Source organism: Oratosquilla oratoria, chromosome 9, assembly GCF_046742065.1.
Source record: "Oratosquilla oratoria isolate Oo_2021 chromosome 9, ASM4674206v1, whole genome shotgun sequence".
NCBI classification, from domain to species: Eukaryota; Metazoa; Arthropoda; class Malacostraca; order Stomatopoda; family Squillidae; genus Oratosquilla; species Oratosquilla oratoria.
This window is the reverse complement of record NC_134785.1, coordinates 72,824,444-72,838,515: the sequence shown is the minus strand read 5'-3', so window position 1 is coordinate 72,838,515 and position 14,072 is coordinate 72,824,444. Positions and strand designations below refer to the sequence as shown.

The 14,072-nt window shown below is 42.9% G+C and overlaps 3 protein-coding genes across 5 annotated transcripts in view; 1 reads left to right on the top strand and 2 right to left on the bottom strand.

The window, feature by feature from the left end:
* LOC143028603 (uncharacterized) overlaps positions 1-7,221 on the bottom strand; it is a 210,081-nt gene extending 202,860 nt beyond the window's left edge. Inside the window, exon 1 of the mRNA XM_076190942.1 lies at positions 7,049-7,221. The gene's annotated coding sequence lies outside the window, so the exon portion shown is untranslated. The remainder of the gene's footprint in view (positions 1-7,048) is intronic.
* LOC143028601 (large ribosomal subunit protein mL51-like) overlaps positions 1-14,072 on the top strand; it is a 41,480-nt gene that overhangs the window by 17,470 nt on the left and 9,938 nt on the right. The window contains exon 1 of one of the 3 annotated variants that reach the window (XM_076190940.1): positions 7,711-7,839. The exons of 1 other annotated variant lie outside the window; for it this stretch is intronic. The gene's annotated coding sequence lies outside the window, so the exon portion shown is untranslated. One more of the 3 variants, XM_076190939.1, reaches the window with a different exon arrangement.
* On the bottom strand, positions 3,584-4,511 carry LOC143027957 (uncharacterized). Its single transcript, XM_076189602.1, has 2 exons — positions 4,439-4,511; positions 3,584-4,197 (listed from the first exon to the last, which is right to left on the bottom strand). The coding sequence occupies exons 1-2, from the start codon at positions 4,507-4,509 to the stop codon at positions 3,888-3,890; spliced, it is 381 nt and encodes a 126-aa protein (XP_076045717.1). The 5' UTR covers positions 4,510-4,511; the 3' UTR covers positions 3,584-3,887.

Sequence of the window (14,072 nt, the reverse complement as noted above, 5' to 3'; positions counted from 1 at the left end):
ATTTATTCTCCACAAAATTTTAATCTCTGGACCTATGATTACCAGCATGGTTTTTCTGCGCTATCCTTTGCTTTACACATTACATCATGATATCTATCTCTCACAGTATACACTCTTTCTAATTTTACTTAATGAGATTTTTTATGTATCAACTCCCTCACCCGCGAATCACATTTCAAAATAATATGTACAGCATCACCAGCTGCAAGTTCAGTGAATATTTTCTCAATCTTTGTCTCTGATCCTTGAATCGATTAAAGATAATTATTCTTGCTAATTAGATTACCATTAATGTTGTCCTTGTCTTCCTCTTTGTGGACATTGCAAATAATGATCTTCGGTTAGATTTTCTTTACACATTTTGCGATTATCTTACCGACAGCCGAATTTCTTCATTGCCTCTTCCATTCCCATTCTCAAAATTCATGACAATATTATTTCTTTGTCGCGGCTCGTGCCGCTTAAATTCTTCTTATCGGCTTAAGAAACCTGCACAGCGAAGCTATAGCGATAATCCCATACCACACTCCTGGTCATATGGCCATTTCCCGAAGGTTGAGTGTGGTTTGAATTTTCCGCCAAAATCATCGGAAATTTAAAATTCCCGGCTCTGTGCAGGCATGCGCATTGTCGACCCCACCTCCCCCTCCCTATTCCCTCCCTTCTTACCCGGCTAGCTCGAGCCGGACGTCGCGTCACTTCAATGAGAAATGAAGGCTTCGCCTGTGGGAGGAGGGAGGGACCCTAAATCTGTGCAGGTTTCTTAAGCCGATAAGAAGAATTTAAGCGGCACGAGCCGCGACAAAGAAATATTATCGGCTGAAAGAAACCTGCACAGCGAAGCTATGCATGAGACGAGGACAGGTGGGAGGAGAGGTGAAGCCTGAATCAAACCGTTATTACGTGTGTCTTTCCTATGGGAGACTTATTCATTTTATCACTCAGTAGAGGGGAGACAGAAACGTCAAGTACCCACGCCGAAGAATGTGACATGCACAACATTGCACTGTTCACACAATGCGTAAATTATACGAAATTTGTATCCTGTTCAACGGTTCCTGGCCCCTCCCCACTCCTCGGTCGCCCTTTGCCCCCTCCACTTTTTTGAGATGAGAGGGGTGGAGCCGTTTCCATGGCGACACATGGGACAGGGGCGACTGAGTGGTAGAGACACCGTGTCCCCAAGGGAGTCGTCGATGTCCAGTCCCTAGGTCCCGCACCCGCTCCACAGAGTGGGTGCGGAGAAACTCCAGCGACCGGCGTAGGGCCCCCGACCGAAGCCAGGGACGCAACAACCTGTGGAGTGCTGAGGGTATCGGCCCGGGCAGGTCACGCGGGAGAAGCAGTATGCTCCTGTCGACCTCCCGTACCAGCCGTCGGCGCCCCAAGCGGCTCAGTGGAAGGGCCGGGGTCGCGAAGTTGAGGCCCCCCCCCCCGCCACCGAAGGAGGGAGGACGTGTGAGAGAAGCACGCTCTTTTGGCGCAGGGGAGCACCCGAAGGACGCTGACTGTGTCCCACTCAATCCCGAGCCAATAAAGTCTGTGTGGGAGCAAGGGCAGACCCGTCCCAGTCCACCCCGAACTCCACGTCCGCCAACACACTCAGAGCCATTGAGATGTCGGCCGATGCACCCTCCCCGGTGGGCAAATGCATCCACTAGCCGTCTAGGAACATGAGTGTGGAGACGCTTGCTTCCGTCCAACGTACGCCTACCACTCTCACTAGTTTCGTGAAGATCCTCGGGGTAAGCGAGAAACCGAAAGGGAGTATGCGAGGCCAAGTTCGTTTCCGAGCGACCTCGTCCGTGGGCGTTAGTCAAGAGGCTTCGTCCTGGGTGAAGACGTTCCCTGAGCGTCTCCCACGAAGACGGGCCTGGACCCTCGGTATGTATCCAACTCACCCCAAGTCTTCCCGCGGGAAGTTCTCGAAGCCCGTGGCGAGCGTCTTCATCCAATAGTGTGCTATGGCAATTTGTGACGTCTCGTCACCCACAAGCGGACTTCTATATGTTTAATACCTAGTGACATCATGTGATTGTACTGTGACGTCACCGGATTGATCATGGCGCCATAGGATCGTCTCGTGACGTCACAGGGACACAAATTGACGTCATAGGACTACATGGTGACGTCAATTTATCACAATGACGTCATCATACCGTGACATCACTGAGTCACAGTGAGCGTTGAAATAAATTTTGACATGGTAAAATTCTGGACCATCATGACTGTAGATTAAATTAAGTTGAATAGGAAAAGTCATGTTCATTTCGACCTAAGTCACAGTGAGCGTCGAAATTAATTTTAACATGGTAAAATTCTCGACCATCATGACTGTAGATTAAATTAAGTTGAATAGGAAAAGTCATGTTCATGTTGACCTGAGTCACAGTGGGCGTTGAATTAGTTTAACATGGTAAAATTCTTGACCATCATGACTACAGATTAGCTTAAGTTGAATAGGAAAAGTCATGGTCATTTCGACCTAAGTCACAGTGAGCGTCGAAATTAATTTTAACATGGTAAAATTCTCGACCATCATGACTGTAGATTAAATTAAGTTGAATAGGAAAAGTCATGTTCATGTTGACCTGAGTCACAGTGGGCGTTGAATTAGTTTAACATGGTAAAATTCTTGACCATCATGACTACAGATTAGCTTAAGTTGAATAGGAAAAGTCATGGTCATTTCGACCTAAGTCACAGTGAGCGTCGAAATTAATTTTAACATGGTAAAATTCTCGACCATCATGACTGTAGATTAAATTAAGTTGAATAGAAAAAGTCATGTTCATGTCGACCTGAGTCACAGTGGGCGTTGAATTAGTTTAACATGGTAAAATTCTTGACCATCATGACTACAGATTAGCTTAAGTTGAATAGGAAAAGTCATGGTCATTTCGACCTAAGTCACAGTGAGCGTCGAAATTAATTTTAACATGGTAAAATTCTCGACCATCATGACTGTAGATTAAATTAAGTTGAATAGGAAAAGTCATGTTCATGTCGACCTGAGTCACAGTGGGCGTTGAATTAGTTTAACATGGTAAAATTCTTGACCATCATGACTACAGATTAGCTTAAGTTGAATAGGAAAAGTCATGGTCATTTCGACCTAAGTCACAGTGAGCGTCGAAATCAATTTTAACATGGTAAAATTCTCGACCATCATGACTGTAGATTAGCTCAAGTTGAATAGGAAAAGTCATGTCCATTTCCACCTGAGTCACGGTGAGCGTCGAAATTAATTTCAACATGGTAAAATTCTCGACCATCATGACTGTAGATTAGCTCAAGTTGAATAGGAAAAGTCATGGTCATTTCGACCTGAGTCACAGTGAGCGTTGAAATTAATTTCAACATGGTAAAGTTCTTGACCATCATGACTATAGATTAGCTTAAGTTGAATAGGAGAAGTCATGTCCATTTCGACCTGTTTTTTTTTTTTTTTTTTTTACTTATATCGATATCAATATCAATATATATATATATTCATTTATTTATTTATTTTTATAAAAATAATATTGTACAATTCACATAGTGCATAAATTCTATGTAGAATATTGTATCTTGCTCAGCGGTTCCTGGGCCTTCCCCTACCCCTCGGTCGCCCTTTGCCCCCCCTTCTTTTGCGAAGAGGGGTGGAGCCGTTCCCATGGCGACACATGGGACAGGGGTGATCGAGTGGTAGAGATACCGTGTCCTGAAGGAAGTTGCTGATGCCCAGCCCCCGAGGTCCTGCACCCGTTCCACAGAGTGGGTGCGGAGAAACGCCAGCGATGCCGCGAGGCCTCTGATGTTGTGGGCGTGGGGGGCATGGCCCGGGTCGGCCTTCCGGTGCCCTGTTGCTTTTGTCAGCTAGCCAAGACAGGAAGTCCAGAACTGTGCTAGCGGAGATGGTCACTATCGCGTGTCTCCGAAGGAAGTCCTGGAATCTCCGGTTGGGAGGGTTGTTGGATCTGGATGACGGTCGGGACCGTAGCGAAGACGCGGTCTGTCGCTTCCTGGTCGAACAGACCACGGGAAAGGGGAGCTGCTCTCACCACGCCCCGGCGAGCTATCTCCGGGGCCGACCGCGCTGCAGACTGACGAGCTGCCAGACGAGCCGCGGTGAAGGCCCTCGCTGCTGGGGGTAGGGCTGATGACGCCATGTTGGCTGTACCCTCTGCCACGGTAGAGAGTGCCGCCAGGGTGTCTCTGCATACAGAAAACACGCGAATCAAATTAGTAGGGCGAGAAGGATCCCGATCCCCGGAGGGTGTAATAAAGTCACATCGCTCAATTGTAGAACGTATAACATATGCGAAGCCGAGGTCGTTTCCGAACGACCTCGTCCTCGGGCGCTAGTCAAGAGGCTCCGTCCTGGGTGAAGACGCTACCCGAGCGTCTCTCGCCAGGACAGGTCTGGACCCTCTATAGATTGAAATATCCCACTCACCTCAATTCTTCCCGCGGGAAGTCCTCAAAGCTCGTGGCGAGCGTCGTCAGCCAGTTCCTCATCATCGCCATTGCCGTGATCGAGGCCTCCGTCGTCAGCAACTTAGCCTCCGGTTCACTAAGTTGCTGGGGGAGGGCGGGGTCCCTGCCCGAGTGCCACAAGCAATCGCGCAGGCCCTCCGGCGCGAAGGGTGGTGGCAGGACGACGGGGAATGATGAAGGGATATGCCGTCGAGGAGGAACCGTCTTGGGTTGGTCTTGGGCCCGCTCGAGAGCAGGGATGTCTAAGGCTCTCCCCCCTTTCTCCTGCGGGAACCAGGCGTTTGGGGAGAGTGCTACCGCCGGTGAGTCCCCCGACCTGTCGACAAACATATGCCCATCAGGGTTTAAACGAGGGTTCTCCAGGAGAGCACCTAATGCGTCCAGAGTGTTAGAGGTGGAAATCCTGGAGGGCGTGGAGGCCGGGGCGGAGAGGGGTCGAATCTTATATAGAACCTTAGCCCCCTCCGCGTCGTTGGCCCACTTTAGGATAACGTCATCTCTCCTCCTCCAGCCCTCCAGTAGCGAGTAGTCGGGAGACCAGGCCACTAGCTTGTGATCTTCTCCAAACGAGTACTCCCAGGACCGGGGAAGGTCACACCATGAGAAGGGGTGAACTCAAGAGTCCGTCATGGTAGGAGGATAAGGTAAAGAAGAACTGTAGTGGTCCTCCACCCCGTCCAACCCGACGGACGTCTGATTGGGGGGTTCCTCCTGAGAGGGGCCTTCTAGTCCTATACCTGTCGCCGGCACGGAGGGGCGGAGGGAAGGACCAGGAGGGAGAGTGGGAGGGGGGGCTAGAGCCGTAGGTTCAATAGGAGGTTGCTCTGGAGAGGGGTGCGTTATGATTTGCGCGGTCTGAAAGGCCGGATAATGTGATAGGGCCGATTCAAGGACGGGGCCTATCAGGGACGGAAGGAGGGCAGCCACTTGGGCAGCCAGAGTTCCCTCTCCCCTCGTTTCGTCCCCCGGCTCCCTGCCCTTGTGGGATTTACGGCGAGGAAAAGGAGAGCGAGGAAGGGAGGGTGAGTTGGGGGGAGAGGCTGTGGAGGGTGGGGACAAGCTGAGCGTCCTGGACCTCGGTGAGGCAGACCTCTTTTTCGAGCGAGATTTCCTGCCGGGTTCACGTGAGTGAACTAGGGAGGAAGACGAGTTCGTGGGGGTGCTTGACAAAGCAAGCCGTAAGGGTTTTAAGGACCCTTGATGGTCGGATGTATGGGGCTGCCGAGAGGCCTGAGGACGCTCGGGGACACCATACTCCGTAACATCAGACTCGTCCCCTTGTACTCCGAGAGGCCCAGGTTGTCCACCAACGGAAGTCTCGGAGACATAGGGAGACGGATGGCGAGGGCGAACGAGGCCCAATTCCACGCCTAACGCCGGATCCGCCCACACCAGGGGGGGGGGTCGTCAGCGGATTTCAATTTCCGAGCTCTGCGCCATGCCTCCCGAAGAAGTTCGAGGGCGGCTAGCTTGGAACGGGTTTTGGGAGGAGCAGCACGAATCTCCTCAACCCGCGCTTTGCACACAACGCAGGCTAGGGGGTTAAAGCCAGCTTGTGAGAAACAAGGGGCATGGCGGGAGCAGAGGTCGTGGTGGCCGTCTGACGAGATCCTGGCTGTGCAGCCGGATTCCACACACAAGCGTTTGGTCTGAAAATAGAATAATGATAATCATAGAAGGGGTGTCCCAAAGGTGTCTGGACACAACACCGAAGGGGAAAAACTGCAGGAGAACAGGTAGGGCTCCCTACGAGAACACACGAGCACGAGCAGGAACCAGACTTACCGGCATGAAAAGAAGGTGGGTTGTGGAGTGACCGACTCGTCTGGTTCCGCGATGCTAAGTGACGCGACGTCCGGCTCGAGCTAGCCGGGTAAGAAGGGAGGGAATAGGGAGGGGGAGGTGGGGTCGACAATGCGCATGCCTGCACAGAGCCGGGAATTTTAAATTTCCGATGATTTTGGCGGAAAATTCAAACCACACTCAACCTTCGGGAAATGGCCATATGACCAGGAGTGTGGTATGGGATTATCGCTATAGCTTCGCTGTGCAGGTTTCTTTCAGCCGATAATTCCACCACTTTCACTGTAAGTAGAGATCTGTATTTTCATTAATCCTTCACTTAATTACCACATCAAATCTCTTATTTGTATACTATCACTTTTCATATCTGTAGCATTGTTGGTTTCCTCTGTTGTTTTTACTACTAGAAGGTTCTTCTTTATATATTTTCCTCATCCTAAATCTGCATAATCATCATGGCCAATTTGGTGTGTCCTTACCGCTAATAATTGTTTTTCTTCAAATTCTTTCATTAATTTCCTGGCCAGCGGCAACTCAGTATGGCAATATTTACAGACTCAGGTAATATGCTTGGTGTTTTCAGCCTTAATTCGATTCATGTACGCACGTTTCCGCATCACTTCAACACAAATTTCGCATAAAATCCGCATTACTTTAAAAAAATCCGCATTACTTAAAAAAAAATCCGCATCACTTTAACGGATCACTTATAGTCTATAACTCATCATGACACAGATCACTCATTTTCATTGCTTGAATCACTCACAATACTACCCAGCTATCGAAGATCCTCACAATTATATACAAATTCTAAAAATTCTTATATAGTACACTAGTACTCTGAACAGTGCACGACCCGGCATTGTTCAGCCATCCGGTGCGTACGGCTGCTAAACCTACTCTGGTTTCAGGTTGAGCAAGATAGTCATGAATGAACCAAGGAGTAATGATAACTTGACGATGAGATGAATAAGATGACATTCAACGATCTACATTGTATTTTATGATTTGAGAGAGCGAAGGTGAAGAAAAGATGAGACAGCAGACCACGTTTGTTATCAACCTTCCATTTATCGACATCGTATGGCACAAGGTCCTACTATATGGACCTTGGTATGGCACGGTATAGCAGGAAATAAAGGCGAAGGTCAGAGCAGCAGGTCGAATGTTTATAGGCAGTTATTTGTTCTGTAAATTTCTTTAAATAAACGATGCTGGACACTATAGGAAATACTTGGTATCATATCGAAAAAAAGTGGTATCGCCAATCAATTTGTTGAATTTTTAATTTGCGCTGATAAGAAAATTTGGGACTGACCTTGACTATGAATCTGAACAAAAGAAAAAAATAGAGTGAATGAGGCTACAATTATAGGTGACCATATATATTGAAATTTACGTGTATGCGGAAAATAATTGTTATCGTATCGAGAAAAAAATCAGTGGTGTTGCCTATCTCTAGACTTTTAATTTGCGCTGATAAGAAATGTTGGGACTGACCTTGATAAATTATAAATATGAACAAAGGATGAAAATAGAACGAATGAGTCTATCATTGTAGGTGACCATGTATACTGAAATTTATGTGTATGATATTTGATAAAAACTGTACGTTGGTTTTACATATAAGACAATTATCCATATAACAGTTGTTGAATTCGGGAAAACAGGGGTGCAAGTATTATGGTTGATCGACGTTGTTGGTAAATGAGCATTTTATTTTTTCACGTAGGATATATTAATGTACAACAGTATTCACCATTATGGAATAATTTTGGGTATTTCGTAAATAAATCGTCATGATTGTATGATAATGAGCTATGATAATTTGTTAGTGACCGGTGCTAGACTTCACAGAATTTGGATATAAAATAATATAATAATAATAATGACCTATTCTATTATAACATTATACATATACAGAACCCACGTTTGCGAGCTCCTTTCTGAAATTCTTTATATGTCTTTATTTTTAGATTTGCTTATAGTTCCAACTTGGTCAGTAACATCGAGCCTATTCCAGGACTTTACATATGATATGATGTGTGCACGGAAAACTATTTCTTAATAATCATATAATGTTCTGCAGACGTGGTCTATTTCAGTTAATTTGTTTCCTTAACATTGTAACGCTCTACTTTCTGAAACCAAGTGATCTTGATAAATTAAGACAAGATTGTTGTCAATACAGTGTGAATAGTGTGCTACTGCTATTGCGGGTTAGGGCAGAGACTCTCCCATGGGCCATGACAGTATGCCATGATTGGAGTGGCCTTCCTTTCATCTTTGTTCTTACATGTGGTGTCTTCTGCCACTTAAGAAAAAAAAAAATGTGTAATATCGTTTTACTTGCACAGCAGGTAGGTTAGTTTAGGCCTCGTAGACCTTGTAGGTAGATTTTGGTGTTAACACCATGGCTAATCTGAGGACACACCACTCCCATATCTCTGCCCTAGCCTTATCTTATCTTATGTATAGGAACTGGGGTAAAATTTTACTTTCGACCATTGTTGGAATATAGCAATACAAAATTAAATAGTAATTTTGTTAATTAAAATGTATGAACGTAATATGCAATTTTGTGTGCGGAAATGAAAATAAAAAAAGTTGCTAAAACAGATTTCTTAAGTAACGAAGTCGTGTACTACGAATGGTACGCCATGTTTGTTATGGTAGATTCCGACGTCGGAGAAATGAAAGGACGATAAATTTGTCTAAACTAAAGTAAACTAAACTAAACTAACCTAACCTAACCGGTAAAATGTTACTTTCGACCATTGGAGGAATATAGCCATACAAAAGCTGAGTGGTTGAAAAGCCCGCCAACGTCTCTCACGACGACGACGATGAGGACCAGCCGGACGATATCTAATTTGCAGGTAATGATTTATTAAACACAGGTTAGGTTAGGTTAGGTTAGTTTAGACAAATTTATCGTCCTTTCATTTCTCCGACGTCGGCATCTACCATAACAAACATGGCGTACCATTCGTCATACACGACTTCGTTACTTAAGAAATCTGTTTTAGCAACTTTTTTATTTTCATTTCCGCACACAAAATTGCATATTTCGTTCATGCATTTTAATTTACAAAATTACTATTTAATTTTGTATTGCTATATTCCTACAATGGTCGAAAGTAAAATTTTACCGGAACTGGTCTGAGCAAATTTATAGAAGTACACCTATGCAATATAGCAAGGTTTTATTTTAGTTGTGCACATCTACACGATGTGGCATTAGAAAATTAAATATTAAATTTGTAAATTATGATATGTGAATGTAATACAGTCAAACCTCGAAAGCCCGGACTAATTGGGGGGGAAGGGCGGTACGGTCATGCCAAAAGTCCGGTCATCGAAAATGTCGCCCTAACACCCGTAGATTTTCGTAGCGGTATACATATAGGTAATGTATGATATGGTATAGAAACACATATAATACTCTAACACTGATAATAACAATAATAATTCTGTAATAATAACTGTAATACAGGCATGTAAATGTACTGTACATACAGTGTACTGTCCTGTATTTTTTATTACGTACACTGTAAATATCAGAAGGTATGCAAGCGGGACAGTGGTGGCAGCCAGGGTTGCCGCATTTTCTACACTGCCGTGTAGAATGGGAGTATTGCCATACCGGGGCATACATTTTTCTCGGGCGTCTGGAGACTTTCATAGCAAGATATACTTGTCAAACTTTGACAAAATGTTGGTTCTAGTTTTTTTTTTTTTTTTTTTTTTTTTTTTTTTTTTTTTTTTTTTTTTTTTTTTTTTTTTTTTTTTTTTTTTTTTTTTATATGTATATAAGGCCCCCATGCCCTAACATATTCAGTAAGATATAAAAATTATTTTTTATATTATTATCGCTAAAATAAAGCTGAAACTTTAGCGTAGAATTTTTTTCTACACCGTAAAAACGTATCTTTTGGGGTATGATATTTTATAAGTAACACAATTACCAATAAAAGTCATATTTTGATGTACAGTACCATTTATTATTTGATAACTAGTTCTATGATTTTTAAACAAAAGTTTGAGTTTTTGAATGTTTTTAACAGCCAGCTGATATGTAGAAAAAAATTCCTCATTTCCTTGTGCAGTTGCCACATGCCGCTATTTTACTACGTTTTGGTACAAAATTCTACGAAACGGTAGCCCTGGTGCTAAAAGAAAGCTGAAACTTTAGTGTAGAATTTTTTTCTACACCGTAAAAACGTATCTTTTGGGGTATAATATTTTATGAGTAACACAATTACCAATAAAAGTCATATTTTGATGTACCATTTATTATTTGATAACTAGTTCTATGATTTTTTAACAAAAGTTTGAGTTTTTAAATGTTTTTAACAGCCCGCTATGTAGAAAAAAATTCCTCATGTCCTTGTGCAGTTGCCACATGCCACTATTTTACTACATTTTGGTACAAAATTCTACGAAACGGCAGCCCTGGTGGCGGCTTGACTGGGTCGGGTTTGAGTACACGTGTACGGCCATCGCTGCCACCTACCGAACAAATAGGGAACTTTGCTTGAAAAGTCCACCCTTTGTTCATTTCGACCGGTCATACGAGGGTCCGGGCATTCGGGATCCGGGCTTTCGAGGTTCGACTGTATATTATTTTCATGGTGGAAATCAATTACAAAAAACCTTGCTACAAGCAATTCTGCTAACAAACGAAGCCACTAGGATACAGTCCAGATGCCATACACCATGTCAGTTAGACAAAGGCTTTCATGTCATGGACTGGGTGTTCTCCAACTCCAGATGACATTAATAAGTGCTGTTACAAAAACAATATGGCTTCCTTGGACTCTTTGAGAGAACACGGGGTTCTGTCATTGCTGTTGATTGGCCAGGGTATAATAATAATCAGGCCATCAGTATCTGTGACAATGACCTGGATGATCTTTAGAATTTGAGGTACCGAATTACTAAATATAGGTTAGGTTAAGTTAGATAGGTTAGGTAAGGTTAGAATGGACAAATTTATCATCCTTTCATTTCTTTGACCTTGGTATGTATCATTCAACCACCGTGAATTCATTAATTAATAAATCAGTTTTAGTAACCTTTTTGTTATTAATTCCAGCCAAGAAAATTGCATATTATGTTGGTGTATTATAATTTACCAAATTAATAATTAATTTTCTCTTGCTATATCACATGTGTGCACTTCTAAAAATTTGACAATAATAATTTTGTAAATCATACTACATCAACATAATACACATTATTCTTGATGGAGATCAATAATAGAAAAAGTCTATAAGCTATACACAAACAAATGTAGCCACTGTGACAGATTGAAAAATGCCATCTTTGTTGTGGTAGATGCAGATGTCGAAGAAATTAAAGTATGATAAATTCATCTATTCTAACCTAACCTGCATTTAGTAATGCAGTACCTGTAATTCTAGAGGTCATCAAGGTCATAGTTGTCTTCGACCTCTGAATCAATCAAAACGAAAATGATGTTTAAAGGAGTCAGTGTGACTTCATTCATGTGTACATAGCTCTTAGCAACATTTTCAGTTTTTGATTTCCTCCAAGAAAAATATTTATTACATTGATGTATTATAATTTGCAAAATTAATTTTTCATTTTCTAATGCTATATTGTGTAGATGTGCATTTCTAAAAAAAAAAAAAAAAAAAAAAAAAAAAAAAAAAATACCCTGGTCTGCGATCGAGAATCAAGTTCATTGCTGCTCCTCATGAGGTTGGGCTATACAGGAATTGAGGCTCATTTGGGATGTTGTCCAGGAATTTGTCTAGCCCCCTCTTGAAAGCCTCCATGCTGACTTGTTAGGTCTCATCTCTCTTGGGAGACAGTTGAAGATCCTGGGAGCAGCTGCTTATGGTACTTCTCGTGCAAATCCTAACCAAACCTGGGGAGGTGTTTCCCTTTGATATCACATCATTCATTTTGCAATGAGCTTTGATGCTGTGCCCTTCAGGCCTTTCCTGATGTGAATAACTGTATAGCACTCTCTGTGTCTACAGTGAGAAGAGGTTGACTATTTTTAATATCTCCCAGTAATTCAGGGAGTTCCCAGCTGACATCATGAGTACCCTCTGGACCTGTTCAAATTCTTGTATCTCCTTGACTTTGTGTGGAGACCATAGCTGGCATGCATACTCCCCGCTTTGACGCCACCAGGGTCTTCCACAGAGGTAGTAAGTGCTCAAGTTTCCTGGTCTTCAAGGTCCGGATGATCCACCCACTCATTTTATGAGCAGCGCTAGTTGCGCAGATTATGTGTGCTTGGAAGCCACAGTCATCACTAATTCACACCTCCAGGTCTCTCAGTGTTTCCTGTTTTTATTTCCTCTGCAACCACTGTGTACCAATACTCTTTTAGATTTAGATTTGGTCCATATCTGATCAGTTCAAATTTCTTGTTTTTGTACACCATGTTTTCACTTGACAACTTGTATACTGTCTTCAGATCTTTTCGTATTCTTTCAGAATCTTCTCTGGTCGTAATTTCTTGAGAGATTCTGGTATCATCCACAAACAAGGACATTTGGGATATTGTAACCCCTTGGTCTATGTCACTTATCATGACCAGGAAGAGCAGTGGGCCAAGCACCAAGCCCTGTGGCACTCCACTAATTGCCATTGACCTTTTTGACTGGGCTCCATCCACTATTACTTTGTGCTTTCTATCAAGGAGCCATAGTCCCAGTTTTCCAGTGATGCCTGTATTTTTCACTTTGTGTAGGAGCACTCTGTGGTCTACCTTTTCAAATGCTTTTGCAAAGTCTAGGTAGACCACAACAACATTTCTTCTGCTGCTCACATTGTCTATAATGTTGTTGTGGTGGTTCAGGAATTGGAAAAGGCATGACTGTCCCTTCCAAAACCCATGTTGTCCCAGATTGAACTGCCCCATCCTCTCAATAAAGTTCACCCCAACTACTCTAGAACACCTTTTTGAGGTGAGACAAACAGGTCTGTAGTTAGCTGGAAGGTCTTGTGATCCACCTTTAAAGATGGGGTGATTAGTCCTTTCAGTTTTGTTGGTATGGCCCCCTTGTCCAGTGATTTTCTCTGAAGTGATAAGGGTAGCTAATGTATGTTTACACTTCTTTAAAAACACTGCTGGGATGTCGTCTGGTCCCCGTGATGAGTTAATTTCTATTTCATCTATGGTTTCCACTATATCACTGGGTCTAAAAATAATGCCACTGATATTATCAGCATTTATACCATTTACTTGGAAGAATTCTCTGGGGTTTACTATTAATTTTCCTGCTAATTGTTCACTTTACACACTTTTGTGTTGTTTTTCAAACACATTCACAAATTTTTCTGAGTTTTCAATTAGTTCTTCATTTTGATTCTCCAGTGTTCCAATTTTTACATGAGATTTTAAGTTTCCTATGGGGTATACATATAAGTATTTTGGATTGTTTTTTATGGCCATTAATGGTTTATCTTATTCATGCTGCCTCTCTATTTTGTGCAATTCTTTCATCTTAGTTTCTATTTCTTTCACTTTTGTCTTAATGTTCTCTCCAATATCAGTATCTCATGTTGATATTTTTGACAGTTTCCTTAGTAGTGTTGTTTTGGCTCTCATGAAAACTTTTTAGTTCCTGGGTATTTTATTTGTGCTGTTTAATTTTCTTTTACCAGGGCTATGTTCTTGCATAAATTTTCACACTTCTTCATGAAAGACACTAGCATTTCTTTAGTTCTACAATCACTCATCATAGACCAGAAGGCCGTCTCTAAATCATCATTGAATGACAATCGGTTTGCTCTCTCTTTGATTT